This window comes from Ruditapes philippinarum, unplaced genomic scaffold (assembly GCF_026571515.1).
Source record: "Ruditapes philippinarum isolate M1 unplaced genomic scaffold, ASM2657151v2 ctg1280_1_1_1_1, whole genome shotgun sequence".
In the NCBI taxonomy this organism is placed as follows: domain Eukaryota; kingdom Metazoa; phylum Mollusca; class Bivalvia; order Venerida; family Veneridae; genus Ruditapes; species Ruditapes philippinarum.
In genome coordinates, this window is record NW_026865162.1 from 122,362 (window position 1) to 148,780 (window position 26,419).

General features: G+C 32.7%; 1 protein-coding gene across 1 annotated transcript; it reads left to right on the plus strand.

Annotated features, from left to right (window-relative positions):
• Positions 1-4,902: 4,902 nt before the first annotated feature.
• LOC132728057 (aspartyl/asparaginyl beta-hydroxylase-like) lies at positions 4,903-26,419 on the plus strand. The gene is made up of 11 exons (XM_060713665.1): positions 4,903-5,080; positions 8,515-8,700; positions 9,311-9,633; positions 10,840-11,006; positions 12,999-13,069; positions 15,541-15,677; positions 16,813-17,007; positions 18,216-18,356; positions 19,650-19,785; positions 20,907-21,129; positions 21,682-26,419. The coding sequence occupies exons 1-11, from the start codon at positions 4,918-4,920 to the stop codon at positions 21,830-21,832; spliced, it is 1,893 nt and encodes a 630-aa protein (XP_060569648.1). The 5' UTR covers positions 4,903-4,917; the 3' UTR covers positions 21,833-26,419.

Here is a 26,419-nt window from a genome sequence, read left to right on the forward strand (position 1 = left end):
GAAACTTCTTGTCGTAAAGGTAGCTAAACGTAAACAAAGTAGTATTTTGAATTTCAAACAAATTAATAATAACTGTAACTGTTCTACCTGCAAAAAGAAACAAGCAAAGGTTCAGCTGTATATGATCTATGAATACTTTTTTCAGAAATTGTAACATGCCACCAAAAAGAAAAATATTTTGAGAAATGGAAATAGAAACATTTGGGGGCGGGATTCGAACCCACAGCGGTGAGGGGCAAGTGGTTTGAAGTCAACGACCTTAACCACTCGGCCACGGACGCCCCTCGTCTCTAGGTACATTGTATCAGCATCACATTAGGTCTATATTATAGTCAAGACGCATCTTTCCGTTCATGTATCAGACTCATGTATTTCAAGGGCACAAAACTTTCTCAAAATATTTTGTATTTGGCGTCCTGATAGTTTCCAAGAAAAAGCTATTCATCGCCATTTTTCTGTGTCATAATTTGCTTCTGTTGTTTTCTGTGAGTTAGTACAGATATAGTGATTAAGTATATTGCATGGAAGTCAAACTAATTCTTTGTTTACATTTTGCTACTTTCATGAAAGATAAAGGTTACATGGTATCATGCTCTAAAACCATTATTTAAACATTATAAAACTCACGTATACCCTTTCTGAAGAAGGGAAAAATAATTTATTTCCTAGGTATAATGTGTCTTTAACCGTTTGCAAAACACCACAGATACCACCACCACAAACGGCTTAAATTAATCAGGGGTAAAATATTTCCTTTTAATGGATAGATTTATAGATTATCAACTCAAACCTATGACTATTGAACTGTTGTGTGATTTGATTGTTGTAGAAATCGAGATATCATACGTATTTTAAAGTTGAATGCATGAAATATGTTTCATCTTTTATATCGTTTAAATGAATAAGATATTGTGTAGCAAAAACAAACTACAAAAAATAGATCGGACAAAATGTTGTAGTTTTCGTTTACCGTATCCAATTATCCTGGATTTGGAAGCAAATGAATCCTTCCACTCGGAATTACCGAATTTCAATCATTATGTGAATAAATTTGGATAAATAAATTAAATAGTTAAAACAAGTCTTAGATATTTGCAATTTATCAATTGCAATTGCTCAAAGAAAAAAAAATCTCGAAAAAAAAAACACGCACACATGTCTTGTCTTAGATGCGCCACTGCGACGGAGAACGTTAAAGCGTCATGCGCATTCTGCTATCCTGCCAACGACATGCACAGGTGCTCGTCCAGTCTTGGTGCCCATATAAAAAAAATGAAGTTTAAAAAAAAAATTGAAAAAAAAAAAAAATTAAAAAAAAAAAAAAAAAAATTGAAAAAAAAAAAAAAATCAAAATAACTATTTTGGGTTGAGTGTAAGAAAAAAAAATTTGAAAATTTTTTTTTTTCCTATATACCATTACTATGAGTAATGGTATATAGGGGGAAAAAATTCAAATTTTTTTTTCTTACACTCAACATAAAATAGTTATTTTGATGTTGTTTTTTTTTTTTTTTTTTTTTTTTTTTCAAAATTTTTTTTTTTTCATTTTTTTTTTTAAACTTCATTTTTTTTATATGGGCACCAAGGCTGGACGAGCACCTGTGACGACATGTATTATCTTTAAGATTTATCCAACTTTCTGAAATAATCACACGCACGCACGGTCCCTCCCCCCACAAAAAGTACATTAAACAAACAAAAAACAAACAAGATATTTGTGTCGGGTTTCTTTTGTTATAGTTTATGTTTCTGGAGGATGTTTTTGTTTTTTCCGGAGGCTTTAATGACGACGTTTTCGATTAAACATACGCTGCAACTTCAAACCGTTAAAACTTTCCAATGTTCAAATGCCGTGACCTTTTACACGATTTTCTTAGGGTTTTAAAACAAGTTCCAGGCAAATTTTGGACACGATCCATTTTTGTGTGTATCGGACGTCGCGTTCTTTGAGCTGCGCCGCTGTGGCATTTCTATGGTTATTCACGGTGGCCAAATGCATTATTTCAAAAATGTTTTGCAATCAAATAGTATGAAACATTTAACTTTTCGAATGAAGACAACACGAAATTTATCAAAATTATAAACAAAATCCGGGTAATTCTCGATCAACCCGCGTATAGGCGCGGTGGTGGTGTTGTTGGTAGTTTTCTCTCCAGATCACGACAGTAAGCCACATTTAATTTACCAGAGGTCAGTTCAGCCACCGCAACGTTCCTGGACAGGCTGTCAAGCAGTTTTCCAGTACTATAGTCCCCTTCACTTTCGCAAGGAACTGAAGCTTCTGTACATGCCAGGGCAGAGGTACAGTGCGAATAACCATAGAAAAGATTTCATGATCAATCACAACCAAAGTGACCTGCGCCATCCGGGAATCGAGCCCGGGTCTCCCGTTTCACAGTCCAACGCTCAACCTATTATATATAAATATCGTATAAAGCACTGAAATGAGGTTATTTTGAAGTACGCGACTGATCTGACAACCCACCTTTCGTATTAGTAAAACTAACGGAAATATCATTCTTTCATATCAGACTGGGGTTTCCGTTAGATTTGGCTAGAAAGCTCATCTGGCAAATTGGTGCCAGATAAGTTGCGTGCACTAAATTTAAAAATGACGTCATTTAGCGCTTTTTAGACTTAGTTAATTAAAACTTAATTAGCATTACATTAACTTAATGATGTTAACGATTTCAAGTATGGTAAAATATCAGCGATTTATATTACATATTTGATATAGCTTTGTGTAAAATATGCAGGAAAAAATATCCGAATAAGTATGTGTCTGCGGTTCAGAATTTTAAATTATGGACGGATACCTTCGGGCCAAATATTCTGATCCAATTAGTTTAATAATATTTTATTGTATAAATATACACAGTGACACAATATATATTTTCACAATTTTACATACATAAACAAGTGTACATACAAAGGCTTTTGAATTAAGTGTTCTAATTAACAATTTTTTTAGAAAATCAAAGGAATAAGAAATTGAATGAAATATAAATAAAACTATTGTAATAGTTACAAAAACTGCTAAATAAATAAATACGAAGATATTCATCGCACAAATGCCTAGCTGTCTATTTAATCTTAAATTACTGTTTCAGCGGCAAAATGCTTTGATTTTATTCAATAAAATCTCTTGCTAGATTTTACAAATGTCTGTACAATTATAAAAAGAATTTCATTTTCGAGTTCAAAACGCCTTTCTATTTCCAACAAAAGTGTTCGTACACTCAGAGGGTGAAAACGTCATGTATTTAAAAACAAGGTACGTCTTTGCTCACTGTATAATTTGCATTAAAAAAAAGTGTTCTTAATTTTCAATGTGCGCTCCACATGTACAAGATGGCCTGGAAATAATGTGATTATCATATTATGATATCATTAAGGTTACTGAAGTTGTTTCTTATACAGCAAAGAATTGCCCACCGTAAATGAAAAAAGACAGGATCGACTGACAGGAATTTCACATTTGTTTGTTTTAAAGGAGTTGAGTGATTCTGAATATATTCCATAAATATATTTTGCAGTGCTGATAGTAAGACTTGCAGTAACAACACGAGCAGCTTTATAATATTTTTCTAATGTTTCCTTTCTCGCATTGCACACGGTTATCCCAGACTAAAGTTCTAAGCGTCCCATGTAATTCTGATCTGATCTCACTACAGATATTTTCAGTCAGGTATACATGCAAGAAAATATCATTTATAACATGTTCATAATTAAGCTTTTATGAATTTTTGAAAAATTAAGTTTTGAGAAGCTTCTTGTGAATTCGGCAGTTGCCTACTACAAACGAAACATTATATAAACAAGCTCAACTACTTTAAGTAATGATAGAGGCCTGCATGTATACTTGAATGCACCCATCCCATGCCTAAGTCCAGTATTCAAACAAACACAAAATAATAATTATATCATTTTATAAAAGAATCAAAACACACCAAAATCACAGACACTTGGGGTTTGGAGCTCAAAACGCTTTTAAAATCCAAATAAAATGCATATTTGTCAATCCCAGCACATGTACTGATCATATATATATATATAAAAACTTAATATAAGCCGTTTTGAAAAAATTTCATATTTCAACATCTATAATAATACCAGAGACATAGATAACAGAGATAGGCAACTTCCTAACCAGTCAAAATATCACGCGTTCCTGCTTAACTTAAAACTTGTAGCAAGTAAAACTTATTAACCAAATATCAAAATCAGGAAAATAATACATTTTCTGAAAGCTTATGCATTTGTCTATGGCTGCAGGTAAAAATATTTACAGTTCCCATTTAAATAAATGATACATCATTTTTTAAAGAGGACTACCAATTAATTTTTGTTACAAAACTATTCATTTGACGAAAAAACTGGCTCAGTGGGTATGTTCTGCTATGTTTTTCTAAGTTAAAGGCATGGAAAGTTACCAATATTTTAACATGCAGCAATTAATAGATAAAAGATTTACCTTTCAAATGGTATATAATATTAAATGATCAAATGTACATCCATTAAGTTTTACTTGCTACAAAATGCCTAATTTTTCACTTTATGATAGGAATGAGTGATATTTCAATCTGGGATGTACTCGTATGTTCCAGTTTCAATGGAGTATATAGGAGCTGCTTATCTCTGTTATCTATGTCTCTGATAATACTATTATAGATGTTGAAATATGAATTTTTTTCAAAACGGCTTATATTAAGTTTTTTTGATATATATGATCAGTACATGTGCTGGGATTGACAAATATGCATTTTATTTGGATTTTAAAAGCGTTTTGAGCTCCAAACCCCAAGTGTCTGTGACCAAAATGCATTCAAACGAAATGGTTTGAACACCTTATATGTTTATTAGTGGTATCGTACCCTATTAGCCAACTATAATAGTGTTGCGTTACCTGAGTTGTAGATGCGCATGCGCAATAAGTTGCAATTACACTTCCTGTTTGCTGTCAAAAAATCGAAATTGAAAATAACAGATTTTGTAGAGCTGCATGACTGCATAAAATCTAACATTTTTAAAATCGCTGAAATAAAATTGCAAATAAGTAACAATTCAAAGATATCAGAAGGTAAATATCGCAATGTCAATGTTGAGTTTGTTTGCATTTTGTAAAATAATATTCTTCTCGGCATGTATTACAGGTTTTGGTTGGTGGGTGGGGTAATACTAATAATATTAAAAGTAATTATGGGGTACTTCATTTTGATGCAAAATAAACTGTCCGTATAATTCTGTTTTTTCTTATGTAAATGTTTGTTTTAGTTTGGTGCTACTTTATGAACGTGACAGTTTTATAGTACAATATGAAAATAGGTGCTAGGAAAGCTCTTATGAATTATGATTTTAGCATAGCATGGGACTCCGTATTATCGGCGTACTTAACTTTTCCTATGTGTCTGCATTGAATTTCATTAATGAATTTAATAATCAATATTCTGTGTAAAGCAGTACAAATTCAACTAATCATTACATTTTTTATTGAATGAGGTCAAAGATTTTCAATTTCAATGTATACATGACCGCACATGACAAAATACTGAGAGTACGTCGATAATAGAGTTGCGCCGATAATACAGAGTTAGAGTATAACATGTTTAGTGTACATGTAAACCAGTTAATGCAGGTATTTTGTACTGTAAACAAAACGAATAAATTGGTAGTGTTCAACTATCATAGGAGCGCTCTGAATATCCTGAAAATCTCCAAACGTATAGGGGGGAACGCTGTGCAAGTCCAAATATTTAGACGTAACCGCAGATTTGAAGCTATTTTTTACATGGGTCAAATCCACTTTAACGTCTAAAGATATCTATTTAAAAGTCCATAGCAAAATGAAAAACAATAAACATGCACAATCATTCAAAGTTCCCATGTAAAATGTTACAAATAATCATAATCCTATCACAAATGTGTATTTTCCTTCTCAAAATCAACTTATTCAAATTTTAAACAATTAAAAACATATCCCGTGTAAAAATCGTGTAAATAGCCTCCACATTGGTGTGTACTACACAATGCGGTGATTACTGGAACCATATTTTTTAGACGAAATTTTTACTGCGCGCACCTGTCAGCGTCTAAATTCACAACGGAAATTTTTTTCGTTCAAGCTAATTTCGTACTATAGTTTTTTGAGTGACGTCACAGCATGACTGGGAATTTCCAATATGGGGGTCACCGCAAAATGTCTTTCATGTGTCTTCTTAAAAATATGGATAAATAAACTACTTATCGTGAGTAATTATTGCATATTTTTACAGTTTTTGGGAAAATATGCTTCCGTCTTGTATGCAATCAATTGCTTTTTGTGATAAACAGCATTTAAGTTGTGATTTACCGGTAAATTCAAATCGACTCAAAAGCGTGTCGATTTGTGCTATGGGAAATTAGCCAGTTATGGAAAGACTTCGCATTTTCCGATAAACGTCAAACTGTAAAAAAAAAGAAAATGCGATGTCTTTCAATGAAGGACTACCACTGCGCATGCAATGTAATCTCTAATCCAGTTGTTGTTTTAACATCATTTTTTAATGTGCTAATTTATCAAAAAGGATATGTTAAAGTAACTTTCTATATTTATAATCATAACTGTAGTTCTTATCAATGAAATTAATGTTTATTTTCTGATTTTGTACATCATTTGTTATTTAGCAAGCGTCTGCTAGCAATAGTCTGAAATATGTAGATGCTTATTAAAAGCGCTCTGATATCTATATATAGCTCAAAAGGATTTCAAATCGCAGTGCCCAGTTAACTAAGGATTTTTTTCGCAGCTCATAAGGTATAGGATGGATATATTTTTTTTAATTTTCATTTATTTTTAATTTGATTATACAGTAAAGTTCCGCTTAACGACCGGTCCGAAAATACGACCAATCCGATAATATGGGCAGTTTTTGAAAGAACCAATTTTTTCTCTACATATTTCAATGGTCGGAAGGTCCGATTATACGACTGGTCCGCTATTCCGTATTACGACCACTTTCAAAAGAACCGACAGGTTAAATATTGTTGATTAATGTCCCGTAAATGCGACCACGTGTCCAGTGATAAACACCGACCGTTATATTTTACGGCATTAGCTGTGAACGGTTTACGACACCCGGAAGAGAATGTGTGAATAACAATTTTGACAATTTGCACACTTACAATTTAATTGCTATCGATTATTCGTTTAATGTGGATTAAATTATTGGAAAATCAAAGGGAGCTATTTGATGTATTGAATCGGCACAGGTGCAAATTGATAGATAACTGGAGTAACAGCAATTTGTTATTGTTTACGTATTTCGGATTGGTACATGTATAACTTCCTGTACTGAGACAATGACACTCGGAAAATTCTGTAATTGATGTACATTATCGAGTTTACCCGAACATTATATGATTCTGTAGAACTTGTCTTAAATGAATAGTCAGATGTATATGTTTGTGTAGGAAAGAGAATGACAGAAGGGAATTTATTTTTCTTTTCCAAAATACTCCTAACTTCTGCATACGATCACTTCTGACTTTCACATGTATAAAATGTATATTTACCATTTTAAATAATGTACCAGTTACGTTGTTTTAATGGTGTTTATGTAAAATTAAAATACATCAAATACCTTTAATTAGTTGTTTATACAATGTGTCATTTATCTGCCAGTAAAACAGTTTGAAACAGTGACAAACATGTCTGCCTATCATTCCTATGTATTAACCACTGATACTGAAGGTATATGTGCCTTACTGGTGTGCTATAATCTAGGGTCTCAATAAAGAGACCGACTCGATAATAAGACCACTTTTTGCTAGACCCACAAGTGGTCTTAATAGCGGAACTTTACTGTATGTGAATTGATATGTGTCATACATGTTATCTAAGTGCGCTACAGCCCTTGCAGGGCTTTGGCCCGCTCTGACTTTCCGTGTATAAATATCTTACATTGATATACTAAAATTACTATCATAATCATTTAAGATCAGCTAGTCCCGGACATGACTGAAACTTTAAGAGATATCAACAAGAAACTTTGTGGATAAGATAGATCTAATTGGATAGATGTGCAGTGTAAAAGAACTGTAACTCTACCTTGCATAATATTGCAGTTATTGCCCTGTGTTCATTTTACACTTTGATCATTGTCTGGGACATAACTCTGAATCTATAAGATATCTCAACAAGAAACTTAGTAGGTAAGGTACATGTACATAGATTTCATTGAGTATATGTGCAGTGCAAAAGAACCGTATCATCACTCATTGTAATCTATGGAAGTCTTCTCCCAGGATAATTTGTTAAAACATGTAGTTTACCCCTAAATTTCAATTTACATTGAGTTTTTCTTGCCCTTTTGCAAAATTAATCTCTTATCTTATCCAAAACTTTAGTGAAGGGGCCATTTACCTACCAGTGAAAAACACCCAGCATATATTATCATATAATAGCATCAGATCAGAAAGTGACATCACACCATGTATGATTATTATTATTATTATTATATCTGTTTCCTTTTTCAGACATGCCTAGCAAACAGAAAGGTAGTTCCAAAAATGGAAAAGAAAGTATGAGGAATAAAAAAGTTGTCAATACTACTGGAAATATATCATCTGGTTCTGGGACTTACTTGTTTTTCATTGGTCTGAGTGTTGTCATAGCAACAGCAGCTGTTATCTTGACATTTGAAGATGTTCAACTTTATTTTGGTAAAATTACTTTCTAATAGTTTATAATGTAATATGGTAGTGTTGTCACAGATAGAAAACACAAGAGGGGTTTGACATTATTGTAAGATAGATAGAATGGACTGTGGATATACATGTATTATCTATAGTTTTCTGTAGAAAGCATTTATTAAGTGGACAACATATTTTTTGTCACATATCTTCAATTTATTGAAAAAATTAAAATAAAATAGAATGCATTAACATTATAAATCGCATATATATTTTTTTTTATATATATGTCAGACAACATTCAGCAAAGAAGTTATTTTACAAGGCTGTGTTGTTGTGTATTTTTCATTAAAAAGGTACAAAAGATATTGTCAATCTTATTTTTTCCCCCTCAATTTTGAAATGTTACATCATAAAAGTCATTTGGTTGCCCCTTCTTTTACATGTAGTAAACAGAACAACGGTTGCAGGCTGCTTCATATTAATGGTATCTCAACATCATTGTGTTTCCTGGTATTGAGCAATGCTTTTTCTAGAGTGCATTAAAAATTGCACTATACGCGTATATTAGTAACAATTTTTTTTTGTTTTGTTTTTTTGTTTTCATGATTCAAAACTGTAATGATTCTTTTTTTTTCAGTCAAATTAACTAAAATGGGATCAAACCCACTGGAATCCATTTTAAAAGCAGAAGAATTGAGACAAACAACAGAAGATCCCAAAGATGTTCCAGATTCCAAAAGCAATAATGAGGATGATTCATCTAGTGAAAATAACGAAAACGAAAGTGATCAGGGCGCTAACAGGGAATCTGAGAGTGATCAAATAAAAGAACCCAAAGATGAAAATAAAACAGAAAAGAAGAAAAACAAGAGAAAAGATTATGCGAAGAATGATATAACAAGTAAAGCAGACTATAAGGTCAGAAGTAAACTTGATGCAGCCGACAAACTACTAGAAGAGGTCAGTCAAACTATTTCTTAGGTTATAATCGTTATTTTATGCTCCTCAAAAATTAATTGGAGGAGCATAAAATAGGTGTAGGATTGTCTGCTTATTATGCTAACTCTGACATTTGATGGATTCTGTGAATATGAATATTAAGATATAACCATGATGTTTTGAATCAAACAGCTTCTTGATACAGACTACATGTACAGTATCCTTTAAACCAAAATGGTTAATCTATAATAATGAGTTTTACTTTTGCATTAGATGACAGGTGCTCATTTTTTAGCAGTTTTCTCATTTTGTTGATTTCCTGTCTGAAGTAAGAATCTGTCTTTGTTTGGGGAAAAATGATCCATATTTTGCATTGAGCGTTCAGGTCTGATGTTTAACAAAGTTGGAGGTACGATACATGTAATTAGATAACTGGATATAATGGGTATAATGTAAACTAGTCAACAGTTTGATATGGATGTAAGGCCTATATATTGGCAATATTTACATAGATATTGTAGAACTTTTTGTTTTTTAATCATATACAGTAAATTAGAGATTTAATTGATATTTAAGCTATATCTACATGTATATACTCAAGTTTTATATTAACACACCAACTGTTAGTTACTATGATGTTATGGTTTTATTTTATATTGATTAACTTTTAATGTTATAAAGCTTAAACCCTTAACCTGCTGGTACAGAAAGTGATAAAATCTTGCCAACAGTTATTTTAATATGGAGCAAGGCCAGCTTATATACTGGTACTGTACAGTATGACCGGGCTCTATACTGTTGATAGATCAATTTTCGTTATTGGAATCCCTTCAATCATCATATGGACTATTCCAGATTCAAAGCAGGACCAATCCATGACACAAATTCAACGAGTTCAGGTTTTAAGTTATTCCGATGAATTTAAAGTTATTCAGAATCTTACAATGGCTGGATGGAAATATATCCAACATGGTGAGGAGTGTGGGGGAACCCTTGACATTGTCAATGGCAGCTCTATTCAGAAATCACTTAAACTACATTATAATTTTTTGTGTCTTTCATATCTGTTAACTAGTATGATTTATTTATGGAGCATAATGAGTATTGTTGTTGGCACACAAATAGCCCTCTTTTTTTCAAAACAACACAAAATTTTCCAACACGAGTGCCCAAGTCCCCCATGAGGTATATTTAAGGGCTGTGAGAGAATTTGTACTCTTATTTTAGGGAGATGTGGAAGGTGCCATTCAAAAGTTTGACAAGATTTTACAGAGTCATCCTAACAGCCCTAGAGCATTATGGGGGAAAGGTTTAGCTACAGATAAATTAGCAGAAAGAAAGAGAAGTAATAGCCTGCTGGAAGAAGCTATAAAACTCATGGATACTGCCTTAAGGTAAATAAAGGAGATATTTTATATGCTTTACTCTAGGGGTGCCATGGTTACCTGTTTAAATGGGTTTTTTGCCTTGAGGGATATAAATAAGAGATTTCGTACTTGCAGTTGCTGAACTGTACTCTGGCAAATTCAATGTGGCTTACTGCCATGATCTGGAGTGAAAACAACAAACACCACCACCACTTGTATCTTTAAAAGAGGTGTCATGTTAACTTATTTAGATATGTTCAGTGCGTTATAAGAAAGAAAAATAAAAAAACTATGTGTAGTTTGAAAATTCATTGGCTGGTATCTGGGGTTATTATAAAAGACCAAGAGCTGAAGAAGTTTTAGATTGATTATGAGCATTACTTTTGATTTTATATGACATGCAGATATTGTATGTAGACTTAGATATGAATGGCTCTTTTACTGGATTATGAGACAATGTTTTAATACAATGTTTGCCAGGGATGATGACTGAAACTTGAGAATGGAATGGAAATTTTTTCCCAAAATTTAAATAAGCATTCCACTTGATAGAAGGGGATTGTTGGGAGCTTGCTTTAGCCATAATAATGGCAGGAGTAGTGAATACAATAAATATGGTATAATATAATGTAACACACAATCCTATCACCATACAGCTAGTGTTAATTTTACATGAACTAGTGTTCTTGTCAACAGCTGTAAATATTGTATTTTATGAGAATTTTTTAACAATGTGTATTTACTATTATGATAACTCAATTGTGGATACACACCTGTTACAATAACAAAATACATGTTTTTATGTTTAGCAATGTTTATTATGCACTTATGTTCAAATTGTTATATCTGATATATTTTATAGACTGTAATTATAAAAGTGTAAAAAGCTATGTATCTCCTGCAAATATTATTGTTTAAATTTTATAAAGGAATGCATCTTCCAAAATGCTGGTATGAAAGAAATATGGTGGTTTATTGTCTTCAGAGCTAACAGCTTGGGCACAAAGTCGGTGCTAGATGGTTAAAACCCTACTTAAAATATCAGCATAATTTTTTGTTTCTGGGACAGTTATTCTGTTTCAACCATTCATCTGTGTTAAATAACACACATTTCATGTTTCAGCCCTTCCATTAGATTAGAGAAACAACATTATTTTACTATTGATAAATTTTATAAATATATTTCATAAGATTATTCTTTATGCCCTTTAAGATCACTTGATATTAAGTTGAGTGTGTTATTGTATTGTAAGCAGGTAAATGCTTTTAATATTGTCAATGACTCCTTGAAATCTCTAGCTAAGCCCCCATTCTAGTAGGGGATGCATTTAGATATGCTCATGTGAGTGTGCATTCCAATGTTGTGTTACATGTAGCTCATAAAATGCTTGAGCTACAGTCAAAAAACTGTACAGGAATATTGGTCAGCATGTGAAGTTGAGCACCTGATATTTGCTTGTGCATTTATTCAGTACTTGTAAAGTTACTGCCCTTCAATTAGTAAAAAATTGCAATTTTCAACTTGCTTCGTGTGTAGCCCAAAAAGTACTTGTTTTTCTTTGCTTTGGATTGACAATTTATAAAAAAATCTAATATTATTTAAAACATTACAAGTTGAAAAAAAAATAAGGGAAAAAACCTCATTTTAGGTACCTGCCTTCCTGCCATATATATACCTACACACACTACCCATTAACTGGCATTGGTGGCAAGATGAGGCAGCAAAAATATTTTTTGGCCAAATAATTTCAAATATGTTACTGTAATTAATCATTAACTGACACATATATGAGCCGCGTCATGACAAAACCAACATACTGCGTTTGCGACCAGCATGGATCCAGACCAGCCTGCGCATCCGCGCAGTCTGATCAGGATACCAACTCGATAACAAGTGGAGAACAGCATGGATCCTGATCAGACTGCGGGGATGCGCAGGCTGGTCCGGATCCATGCTGGTAGCAAACGCACTATGTTGGTTTTATCTTGACGTGGCTCATATGGTGTTTTCTTATTCAGAGTATCTGACACACCTGAGAAGTTGTTAATGCAAATAGCTACAAAACTTGCCCAGAGACAAGCTTTCAGAGGTTTGTACAATTATATCTGTAATTATCAAGTGACATTGATTATTTCAATCTAACACAATCATGATGCATCTTAAGTCCTTGCTGCTTTTGTGACTATGTATATAATACTACTATGGTATTGCACAGCCTTGCATATATGTTGACATGAGTTATTTGCATTATACAAACAAAGCCGAAAGACATGCTAAATGTTACATTCTAACACTATCGGAATTTTTTCTATATAGACAAAGAAGGCCGGAAGCGTGCATTATTCTACAACAGTGCACTCGCCGTTCTTATTATCTCCCTGTGTATTTTCACATTGAAGGCGCCATTTTGTTTAAAAAATCTGATAAATTAAAACAATTTTTTTCGAATTTTGTTGTGAAAACTATCTAGAATGAAAGAAAATGGTCTAACTAAGAAAATTAATCCGAACACCAATATCTTTAATTCAGTCGTTAACGCTGTACAGACGTTTAAAGTGTTGTTTACGTGACGTCACAATGTAGCGCCAAACAGCACGTGCAAAACAATCAAATCAAGTTCGCTATTTAATGTCGCAAACGAGTTTAGTTATACATTTATTTCACTTTTAATAATTTGTATTTCGCTTGGAAAATTATAAACTGAAATAAATAAACAAACAAAGTTGTATCAACGTTTTCAAAATTCGTTATTTTCAAAATGTTTCTACAAACGGTAGATTTAACAGTTTTTTTCAACCCACTGGAACGGCCTCTAAAGAACGTTTCTATTGGAAACTCTGAGGCGAAAACAAATTCAACCACCAAACATAAAGTCCAACGTTATAATAAAAATTATATTTTTCATTGACGTATTAGAATGGAAATAGATATCAATTCTTCGTACATTATTGTATAATAATGCACGTTTTTCGTTCAAATGCTTTGTCATTAATCACTCAGGCCTATCGGCCTTCGTGATTATATTACTACGCATTTGAACTCAAACCGTGCATTATTCTACAACAATGCACTCAGAATTGATATCTATTTCCTAACTATAAGCACCTCAATGAAAAATAATTGAACTTTAGTCAACTAGTTTTATAGATTCAGTATTGAACTTACACTCAATTATTCAATATCCTCTATATATTACAGGCTTTATCAACTTTATTTAATGTCAATTGGATTATGTCGTTCTATAAATGGCATGCCAGATGATAAATTTTTGTTGTTTTCATCATTTTCGTTTGCCTTATAATATGTGACTTTTTATATGCCCGAAAAAATTTCGGACATATTATGTAATACCCCCTGGCGTCTGTCCGTCCGTCCGTCCGTCCGTTAGCAATTTGGTTTCCGGAGCATAACTTAAGTTCTATTTGGCCCACAGTGTTCAAACTTCATAGGATGATTGTCCATATTTGATAGAAGACCCCTATTGATTTTGGGGTCACAAGGTCAAAGGTCAAGGTCACTATGACCTTAAAACTGAAAACAGTTTCCGGAGCATGACTTAAGTTCCATTTGTCCTACAGTGTTCAAACTTCATAGGATGATTGTCCATATTTGGTAGAAGACCCCTTTAGATTTTGGGGTCAAAGGTCAAGGTCACTATGACTTAAAACTGAAAACAGTTTCTGGAGCATAACTTAAGTTCCATTTGGCACACAGTGTTCAAACTTCATAGGATGATTGACGATATTGGGTAGAAGACCCCTATTGATTTTGGGGTCACAAGGTCAAAGGTCAAGGTCACTCTTACCTTAGAACTGAAAACAGTTTCCGGAGCATAACTTAAGTTCTATTTGGCCCACAGTGTTCAAACTTCATAGGATGATTGTCCATATTGGGTAGAAGACCCCTATTGATTTTGGGGTCACAAGGTCAAAGGTCAAGGTCACTATTACTTAGAAATTGAAAACAGTTTCTTGAGCATAACTTAAGTTCCATTTAGCCCACAATATTCAAACTTCATGTGATGATTGTCCATATTAGGTAGAAGACCCCTATTGATTTTGGGGTCACAAGGTCAAGGTCACTATTACCTTAAAACTGAAAACAGTTTTCGGAATATAACTTAAGTATCATTTGGCCTACAGTGTTTAAACTTCATAGTATGATTGTCCATATTGGGTAAAAGACCCCTAATGATTTTGGGGTCACAAGGTCAAAGGTCAAGGTCACTTTTACCTTAGAATTGAAAACAGTTTCTAGGACATAACTTAAAGTTCCATTTGGACCACAATATTGAAACTTCAAAGGAGGATTGTTATTTGAAGGAGGTTAATACTATATTTTAGTCCCATGTCTTACAAATGCTTCATCTTTACTAAAAAAAAAAAAAACACTTTCGGGCATATAATGCTCTGCCAAGCGGTGCTCTTGTTTTTCTGGCAATAATCATGATGGATTAACGATAATATTGAATTATTAAGTTTTATTATACATTTATTGAATTATAACTGTAAAATAGAAAAATAAATAAAGAAAAAGAATACAAAATTTCCTTTTTCACAGGGTGGAGTCATAAGGAAGCAAAGACATGGCAGTTTTTGATCCAGAAGTTTCCGGACAATATGGAGTACCGGAAAAAGCTCGGTGTCAGCTATATGATGATTGGTAATATTGAAGAGGCAAGAAAAGTGTTTACAGGTGTAAGTTTCTGATTTAGGAGAAGTTTTTTTTATTTCTATACCAAGTGGGTATTTTCATAGTATATATGAAGAGAATTGCAGGAAGTTTAGTAACTTAGAAAAACAGTAAAGAAGCAGTAAAAATTTGTACATTTGTGAATGGTCTCAAATAGTGAAAAAATTACCCTATTTAGACCCCAAACACTTGTTTCCGTTTGAGGAACAGTGTTAAAAAAAGTAATTAATTTCAGCGCTTTACCCTATCAAATATCATCAAGGGGGTGCCAGAGGGAGGGATGTGCCCCCTTCTGCTAGGGGATAGAGGGGGGTCAGTAGACCTCCATCTTTTCCAAGAAAATTTTTGACTTGTGAAAGGCTAAAAATGTGCCAAGGTTGACCTTAAGATAATTTATAACCAATGCTGAAAAGCCATTGACTCTATCTCAATCCATTGAGAAGTTGCAGACCTTTGAAATCCGTTATGATGGAAAAACATTGCAAAATAGTGATTTTTGGCAATTTTGAGATGTCTCCTCTTTGTCATGCTAACAGGAAATTAAAGATTGAATATGCTGTTACAAAGGCTATGGTCCAGTCAACATTTGTGCCAAGTTTGATCAGTATTGAAGCCTTTTTTATAGTTTCATAGTATATGAATAGCAATAGCAATAGTTTCATAGTGATTTGAACTTGTAACAGGAGGCTTTTCAATGAAGACAGTAATTTTTCACAAAATGCTCATGAAGTAATGGGTTAATAATTGTAAATTTTGTAACCCTTTACCTGGGTGGAACCTAAAGTGATTAGCCTTTGTCGTCGGTATAGGACCAAGCAAGCCTGTACAACAATGCGGTCTGACCATAACGCTATACTTTTGGCTGACTAATCATAAATTTTCATCTTGATATCGACTATATTGATGATGGAAAATTCTGAAAATGGAACCTTGATAAGTCCATTAAAAAAATTTACCAGGAAAGTGTTAAAGTATGTGCAATGTAAAAATATTTTTCTGAAAGTTGAAGATTAAATTATTTACTCATCTAGAGGCATTTTAACTTTAAAACAGTTAACCTTCCCATTCCTCATAATTTATCCATAAACAGTGAGATTCAGAAATGTTTTCATATGTATCCATTTTGTATATACTTCATAGATTTTACAAAAATCACCTGGCGATGGTTTCGGCCTGGTCCACTTGGGCTTTATCTTAAAAACTACAGATCTGAATTACAAAGAGGCAATCCCCATGCTCCAGAATGGAATTGACACAAAAGAAGAGGGAACTCAAGATGGCCGCTTCTTCTATCATCTTGGTGATGCATATCTTCGTGTGAACCAAACTGACAAGGTAATTAATGACATATGGAACCATATTTGGATATACATGTTGGTCCGTATTTGAGTCCGCTTCTTTGAACTAACCATTACTGATGTCATATGAGGAATCATGTTCATGTGCCCAGTGAGGTTGTGCATTAAGATTATTGTTGTATATCAATACAGTACTACTGTTATAACTTTGATAAGTCAATTTTCTCGATGTGTTGAAGTAAAATGAAAATCCTGATTTTTTCCCCCTATATATTCTTTATGAAAACCTATTATTATATGAGTTGAAGTTTGATGTGCTAAGTTTTTCAATGTGTTGAAGTTTTTATGTGGTCCTTGAAGAATAATTCAAGATTATTTTACCGTAAATATTATAAATCGAAGTCCATCGAGTAATGTGACACCTTTGACCTCGAGAAATTTTTCACACATATCCTGGCCGCAAAGATGATTGCTGATCAACTTGTATGACAGGTGTTAATTATCTAGTTTTGTGTTCTTGCAGACTTTATATGCCTTCAAATGTGTGAAAATCTGCTCTTATTGTTATCATTTAAATTGCCGTAGTTGTATTTGAAAACAAACGGTCTGATGTAGTTTTGCTTAAGAACTTAAGAGACCTTGTGTCACATGATAATCAACGGGATATGTTTACTTTACAGTAAGCTGGTTTAGTTATTGTCCTTTCCTAATGTTACGCTGTTTGGAATTCACTTGTAAAAATGAACACCATGAAATTTGTCATTAGTTTGAGACTGATTCTGAGTCAAAGTCAGGATGTGTCAAAGTTTTTATGCAAGTTCCTTCAACTTCAACATTCTGAAGTGTATGTGTATATAATGGTAAAAACTAATTGCTTACATTTGTATGCATTCAGATGGCTAATTGAGGACAGCTTAAGACATGTACTCTATGGGTTACATATAGCTGTAGAATTTCTCATTCTTTAACATGTGGCACCTAAATATGCACTCTACTATACATGTATATAGCTCATATGAAATTAAAAAATGCATTTCTTGTTAGTAGATGAATTCCACAATGTAAAACTAATAGGAGAGAATTTGTAAGTGTTTTTGTAACTCAATTGATTGAGCCAAGAAGAAGGATTCTTTAATCCCTTGTTCAAGTCCCTTTTTAGCTATACTCTGTATTATATATAATATTTCTACTTTTATATTTTAGTGTTATTTACGAAAAGAAAGTTTACTTGTATCTTTGTTACAGGCTAGGGAGACTTACAGGAGGGGAGCTGATATTGGCCTATTTTTATCAGAGTACCAAAGGTCCCTTTATAATGCCAATACTAAAATTACTGGACGTCCATGGTGGACACCAGAACAGACAACATACAAAAGATATCTCACAGTAAGCTTTTCTTCTTGATATACAAAATGGATTTCTTGCATATCTGACTAAATTATTAACTATTTTCACCATTTCTGAAAACAGGGCCTTTTCCCTTACATTGAGGCCTGTGCTTTTTGATTCTAGACAAACTGTGATTTTTCTTGACATTGTGAAAGAATTGAAAAACTATTGATACTATTTGTGTAAGTTAATTTACAATGACAGTTGTTCTGTACTGGATGAAAATCAAACATTTACTTAAGATGCTTTAACATAAAATATTTAATTAATACTGATTTCATGAGACTGTAAATAACTTGGAATATTTTAGTGTATTTAAAGATGCCACTTGTCTTTGAAATTTTGGTTGAAATATTGCTTTGTAACGTCAATCAGAAATATTTTTGATTGTGGAATCGGCCATTTGGAACAGAGAACGGGTTTTCTTCAAATTTTGGAGGAACCTTTATAAAGCCCTTGTTATATGGTGAAAGAAGCCCTGGCTGAAAAATTTCTTAGTCACATGCTTATGATGTCATTCTGCAATTTTAACTTGCAAATTCAAACTCTCACATTTGAAAATAAACAAATTTTACTTCTTAAACATGTTAAACTTAATAAACATATATTTTGATAATAAGTAATAAAAAGTAACACTCCAGACAAATAATCTTTGCATGAAAACATTAATCTAATGATTGGCATAAAACCCAATGCTTGGACATCCCTGGCCATTGGTATTTACTTTTTAGTCTATCAAGTCAAAAACCATACCTCATCATACCAATGAGAGCTTAAACCTGCCATGACCTTTAGATTCTTTCATGTGAGGAAACAATTGATAGATCCCTACTCTGACCTTTTATTTAAATAACAAAAGACTTAACCACAAAAATTGACATGTGCTCTTTTGTTTACAAATATGTTGTGGTGAAATACTTATTGTATCCACTAATCTGATATTTAGAATTAGATAGGTCAGGGATCTATGCATCCAGCTAGCTCACACAACACTGATGGTTCTGCTCAGGTACCACCTTTTGCCTGAAATAATTCATGGCGGCCTTCCTCAGCCAGTAAAGCTGGAAAGTTGCCATATGACCTTTAAAGTGTTGGTTTGTTTTAAGACCAAACCTAAACAAACAAACAAACACACAATGCTAGTGCTGATGCTAAAAGCTGAAAAAGGTACATGTATTGTAAGAATCTCAAACTTTCTTGTGGAATAGATCATAAGATGTTCCTATATTGAATACATTCAGTATTGAGATTTAAAACTACTCTGCCTGTTATGAAGAAATACAATTTCAGATGTTAGAAAATAACTGGAAGATAATTCGAGATGAAGGTTTGGCTCAACTAGATCAGAAAACTGGTGCTTTTATTCCAGAGGAGGAAAATCTCAGGGAAACTGGTGACTGGAAACAGTTTACACTATATCAACGAGGTACAGATAGTTCCTGATGTTTTACAATATTTAGCTCCCTTGACAAGTAGGCTGCCATTTTAGGGTCATAATTCAATATTTATTATTAGCTTACATGATTGTTAGATTATTATCTAATACATGTAGTATGTGTATAATATATTGGGAATGACCTACAAATGTTGACCAGGGGAGGTAATGCATTTTATAGGAAAACTAGGAATATTGGAGTATTGTAGATTTAATTCTTTGTTTATCTGGTTTTAGTATACCAATTATTACTCACTTTGATAATGTGTCAGCGGTCAGGCTGCCTTACTGGCTTATTGTAGAAAAAAAGGAGTGAAATTTTCACCATGATTTTACTGGTTATTTAGAACACAATCTGACTATCAATCTGAATGTCATCACTTTAGTGCAGTAACAGGTTAAGTCCTTCTCAATTTAATAGGAGTTAACCAGTTTTTGCACTAAGGTGACAAAATGTCTTTTGTGAGTTAAAAGAGATTTTCATATGAAAAAATATCAACATTTTGCAGCAAACTATATACAGTCTGGTCAAGGTTAACAGAGGTGCCTGTCTTTAAGTGAAACAGGTAGCTGGTGTGCTTGTTGATGCCTTAAATAAGATTAATTATTAGATCTAAGGTGGTTATTGTGCATTTTGTGGGATGTACCGGCTCAGCTCAATAGAGAAGGCATCTGATTTGCAATCCAGGGGTCACTTATACGATCTTCTGGAGAGGTGAAATTTCTGTGTGACAATTGATATTTGACATTGAGTCTTAAGGTCATTTATATCTCACTGCTGATTCAGAATTCATGTTGGATTAGTAGACAGTACCTGGCAGAGAAATTGGTAATTGCTGGTTAGTTATCCAGGAAAGCTAGTTAGGTAAACTGTCCAGATATGACCAAAATTGTGTTGATATCAGCATAAAGTCAAGAGAAACTGGACAATAAAACAAAGCATGAGAGTGCCTGAAAAAAGCCACTCATTGGCATGTTAGAGATTGTAAGGAAACATGTTGCTATCTTTAGTGAACTAACCATATCTGGTGCAGATGAAAGTAAATTTTTTTTGAAAATATCTCCGTCATATATCTAGCATTCACAATCAGAGAATTTTTATTTTATTTCAGGCAATAAAGATGAAAATAATTGCAAGAGAGCTCCTAAAACTTGTGCCTTAATAGATCAGATTCCTGAAGCGAAGGGCTGTACAAGGGGTCAGGTCAAATTCTCGGTGATGCATCCTGGGGTTCATGTCTGGCCCCATACAGGACCCACAAATTGCAGGTTACGGGCCCACCTTGGTCTTAAAATTCCGGAAGGACCAAGGATTAGGGTTGGTGATGAGATAAGGTAAAGCTATAAAATTACCATCATCAGATTCTCTTAACTTAACTATTAATCAATATTTCTGGTATTTATATGGGACTAGATTTTCTTGTGTTTACACTTGTGAAAGACAAGGTCATCATACACCCCTTTATGTGTAAGATTTGTCGCATGTTTTGAATATCGTCCTTCTGCGATGAACAGTCTTGTTGAATCAAACAGTACTTTGAGAAAAAAAAGTGCCTAGTGAAAATAAACAAGATTCTGTTACTCTTTCCAGACCATTATTTGATATGTAATACACAAGGAAATTGACTGTATGTATAGCCGGGAATGTCTTTCTCTGTTTAGTGATTAGTGGTCACTTTGTAGAGCCTGGTAGCTGTATTGTAGAGCCTGGTAGCTGTATTGTAGAGCCTGGTAGCTGTATTGTAGAGCCTGGTAGCTGTATTGTAGAGCCTGGTAGCTGTATTAAACAGTTACCTCAAACCTTATATTCCTTTCTGTACCAGCATGTGATGTAAGATCATTATGCGATTATTTGTAACAAACAAACCTTTTCTGTTTTTTCTGTAGAACTTGGAAAGAAGGGAAGTTTATTATCATTGACGACTCGTTCGAACATGAAGTGTGGCATGATGGTACAGAACTGAGACTCATCCTCATTGTAGACTTTTGGCATCCAGAAATACCGCAAAATGAAAGAAGATCATTGTCTCCGATATAGATTGTTTGTTGAGTTGTAATTTACCAACACATAGAAGTCCCAGATGTAGTTTTTTTTATTTTGTACACATGTATATAGCTTCAAGTTATCTGATAGAAATTTACAGTTACTTTTCAACTGTAGAAGATGGATTTTTGGTATTTCATGTTTTGACGTCAAAAATGTGTACTCGTATGCCTTTCATAGCAACATATCAATAACCAGGTGCATTACCTGTTTATAAGGGAAAAAATATTCCTTTTGTATTAATCAGATTTTTTTGCACATTTTTCTGAGGTGATTGTAGAGGACATGTTGGGAAACAGTTGTAAGTCCTTTGTGTCTTACATCCGCTTTACCTCATGCCCTAAATATAATAAATGAATTGTTAAATGCTATTCTCTTAGACTGTATCTCTCTCATTGATTGTGTAAAGTTGTTGCCGTCACAACATATGTACTGCGGGCCTTGTGGGATAACAAGTTTACATAATCAGCTTGAGTAATACAACCTATCAGAATAACATGCTCATGCAATTTTCTCTATATATTAGGTAAGATTTGTGTATACTAACATGTGATAGAAAGCTGTGATGCTAGTCTTATGTCAAAATCTAGTTTTATCTTAACATTTTTAAGGACTTCTTGATATAATTGTGTTGGAGTTAATTATTTTTAAAAAATCTTGTTTAACCATGACATTTTTTATTGACATTTAGATATAATAATATAATGAGGTCTATAAAAAGATATAGTTTAATCAAACAATTTAATGGGTCATGTTCCCCTGATCTTTTCTGGCATAGATTTATCTCGTATTGACATTTTTTTTATGAAATTCTTGATAAATCTATAAACAGGCCATATATTTATTGTTTTGGTACCACCACCATTTTGGTGGCATCGGGAACTTATGTTATGTCAATTGTGTCAGACAGGAGGGAATTTTAGAATTATACTGGAAACTACTAAATAGAGAAGAACTGGCATTTTGCAATATTGTTAACATACATTCTTTTAAGTAAAAAGAACCTGAACTTTTTTAAAAAATCAAATTAATAAAATAAATCATTACCATCTGAAAAATTTCATTAAAATTAAGAATTTTTTTTTTTTTCATTTGAAAAAAAGCTTCGTTTCATTTGACTATGTGAAGGTCTTTTTGTTAAGGAAGTTACTTTGTACTGATACTGGCTAATATTTATGAGAGTGACAGGTATTTGAGACAAGGTATATAGTTTTCATAAAAAAGATCTATTTTGATTGGCAGCAACTTAAGCAGATTCATGCTAATTTACGAGAAAATTTTTAAAAATATATTTAAAAGTAAAATAATGTGAAATGAAAAAAGGAAGTTATTTAGACATTTCAAATTGGCGCTTACAATCCATGTAAATTGCTAAAAAAGAGGTCAATATATGCAAAAATAGCCCATACTGTGTAAGTCAGACAGAAATAGGGCAGTAAATATCATGACTACTACAAAATCAGTCATTTATAGCACAAAATTTGTAAATTATTACTTAAATCTTTATACTTTTCTTGCAATCTTAGTACATTTTTCTTATTTAAATATTTTGACTCATCTGGAGGAATGCAGCTTTAAAGTGTTCTTAATTTTCATTGGTCAGTTTTGAAAAACTGTGTTCAAAAGATGTGTTTGTACATCTTTAAGGTACTTGTTTTGTATAAACATGTGTATGCATCAAATGATAAAGCACACTTAAAATAGAGTTTTTTGTTTGTTAATAATTTATATAGTGTCAAATAATTTACTAAGGTGATATAGATAAGTTTCATTCAGTCAAGCACCTTTATTATAGTAAGAGAGAATCATTGAAAATTAAAGGGTGATAGTAAAGCTGTAAATAAAATGCCTTAATAATATAATGATAAATCAGGGACCAGAATGTTGTTTGTGTATTGTCTGTAGCAAATGTTAGCTGTAGTTTTTAGACATTGTCTTGTTTAAGAATGTTAAAATTTTAGGAGAAAAAAGACACTTTTACTGATAGCTTTAATGTATAAAGAGTCTATAGACCAAAGTATGTTACTTGCATTTACTTTGTAGACAGCTTTAAAATTTGTTAGAATTATGTTAACCAGAATTTTTATTATGTATGTGATTTCTGTATGTTTAGATATTATAGATGTTATCCGGAACTCGACAAATGTGGGTTTTTTCCATGCTAATCCTCAGGTACAAACAAACTTTTACCGTTATAGCTTCACGATGCACTATAGGTCACAATAAAATAGTCAACCTGTTGCGCTTAATTTCGAAGCTGTAACTGTAAAAGTTGGTTTGTACCCCCAGATCAACTGGGAAAAAACCAAATATTCTTAATTTTGGAGTAAGTCTATTGCCATAGTCAAGAATTAAGATCCTAAAATGTTCCATCTTTAACTTGTGGTAATAAATCTTGATGCAGAAGACCTAATAGATATTGTGCCATAAGGGTAAATGAGAAAAAGAGAGACATTTCTGTTTTATTTAATGCTAAGTGCTTAGGAGGTGACTGGAAATTTCTGTTTTTACTAAACTTTTTTTTAGAACCCTAACCTGCTTAAATTCCTTAATAGCCTTGTCCAGCTACAATTTTTGGGATTGTCCATTATCAATTTTTGAATATCAAGATGAAAATTTTAAGTTAGTCATTAATACAGAGCCTTTGTTAGCAGGCTGACCTGGCCTGGTTCTTGTGGTTCCAGCAAGTTTTCCAGATTTTTAACTTATTTGGAGCACACACTATTTTCGGTAACCTTTAACTGCATTATAAAAATAACTTGAGTACCTTTTAAGCTTGAAAAGTAATTCCTATAATGACAATGTATTGGGATTTTTATAATAAAGTCACATGTAGGACTTACAAATGTTGTAAGATAATGTTTGAATTTTCTATGATTTATTGATCAGCTTGAAATATGAGATATAAAACTCTCTACATTGAAAAAAATAAATCCTCTTGTTTTATTCATGTTGTAAATGAAAACAAACTGTTACTGTAGTTGGCAAAAAACACTTCAGCAGAAGCTTTGAGTGTGTTTGTAACATATGGAAATAACTTTTAGTAACCACAGTGTTTTAAGGTTACATCAAACAGGTGCAGATCCATGATTCTTTACCAAAGTGTCCCGCCGGGTTACAAAATTTTGACAAAGGGTAATATATATACTAGTATGCCAGGGAGTAGGTTATAACCTCCTATACCCCCTTTTGGATTTATATATGTAAAATGAACTGTTGTATCTTGTTTCTGTTGTCAACATTGTCAGCTCTTGTTAGTTATTTTGTTACAGTTGTAATAACTCTAGTCAGAGAAAGATATATTTAAGAGTGTTCTATGTCAACAACTTTCAATGTAGTCCAATTGTGCAGTTCTGTACTTACTCAGCTGTAGGACGTACTCACCTATAGGACAAACCAGTTATAAGACAGGACCACAAATTTTACTCTCAAATAGGTAGTTTTTTGCTTTCACTTAATTGATCTACTTATAAGACTAGATGATACATGATGTTACATTAAAAAAACATGTTAAAGGTGAGTAAATAAATACATTTAAAAGACAAAAAAATATGAAAACTGCTGAAAATAAGTCAGTTCTATGCATTATGAATGGTATAAGCTAGTTTATTATTGTATATTAATTTATATGTTGAATGCTGTGAAAAAAGTTATTTCATTAATGAAAGGCATTTAGTTAAATGATGATTGGTGTTTTAGATACTTGTATGATTTCTTTTTTGTAGATTTATGGTTTTTTCTTAAAATGTCACAAATGGCTATCTTTTTAGAATCTTTCACAATTCACTTCATAAGTATCTTTCATCTTTCACCCAAAGTCATGTTTTTATCAATTCATATTTTATTTTCTAACTTATTTCTCTAATAGTCTTGATTATTATTATATTGATCATGAAATTCAAGCACTCTTGTATAATTATTTATAGATATATCATCCCCTTAGTGCAGTAACGGGTTAACTTCCTTGGCAATTTAAAATGAGTTGACACCTTAACTGCACTAAGGTGACAATATATTTTGCACCCTTGTTTTACTTCTCCCTTACATCTTATATGCACTTATCCATGTTCCAACCTGGACAAAAGCATTTATCGTTTATAGGGAAAATTTCAAAATATTTACTGAGTGCAGACCATGATCAAGATGGCATAGATGTGCCAGCCGATCTTGATCTGCACTAGACGCAAGAGTACAATATGTGTAAAAATTTGCTTAATACTTGCTTTTATTAATAGGGATGGTTAATGTAATTTTTTTCTCTTGTCCAAGAAATTTCGATACTTCATTGAGAATTTCCTTTTAAATAGTGCTGAGATTTTTTTAGGTAGATATATTGTATGACAGTTTTGTCACTATTCTACATGACAATACCATGTTATGTATAGCTTTAATAAGCAGAGCTCCCATTTTAATGGTTACAGATTTAGTTTATTATTGAAATTGTTACAGATTTAGTTAAAGATAACTTAGCAATACTGTGTATATATTTGCATTTGGCACCTGCCAGTTAAAAAACTCTTTAGCACAGAAGTCCTTATTATTATTTTAAGCAGATCATTTACATTTTTATGCCCCCCCCCA

Bases quoted from the DNA above. Each gene is read 5' to 3' on its own strand.
- LOC132728057 (XM_060713665.1), top strand. From the start codon at position 4,918: ATGCGCATGCGCAATAAGTTGCAATTACACTTCCTGTTTGCTGTCAAA. The intron at 8,701-9,310 runs GTAAAATTACTT...TTTTTTTTTCAG, and splicing joins AGATGTTCAACTTTATTTTG to TCAAATTAACTAAAATGGGA. The intron at 21,130-21,681 runs GTAAAGCTATAA...TTTTTTCTGTAG, and splicing joins AGGGTTGGTGATGAGATAAG to AACTTGGAAAGAAGGGAAGT.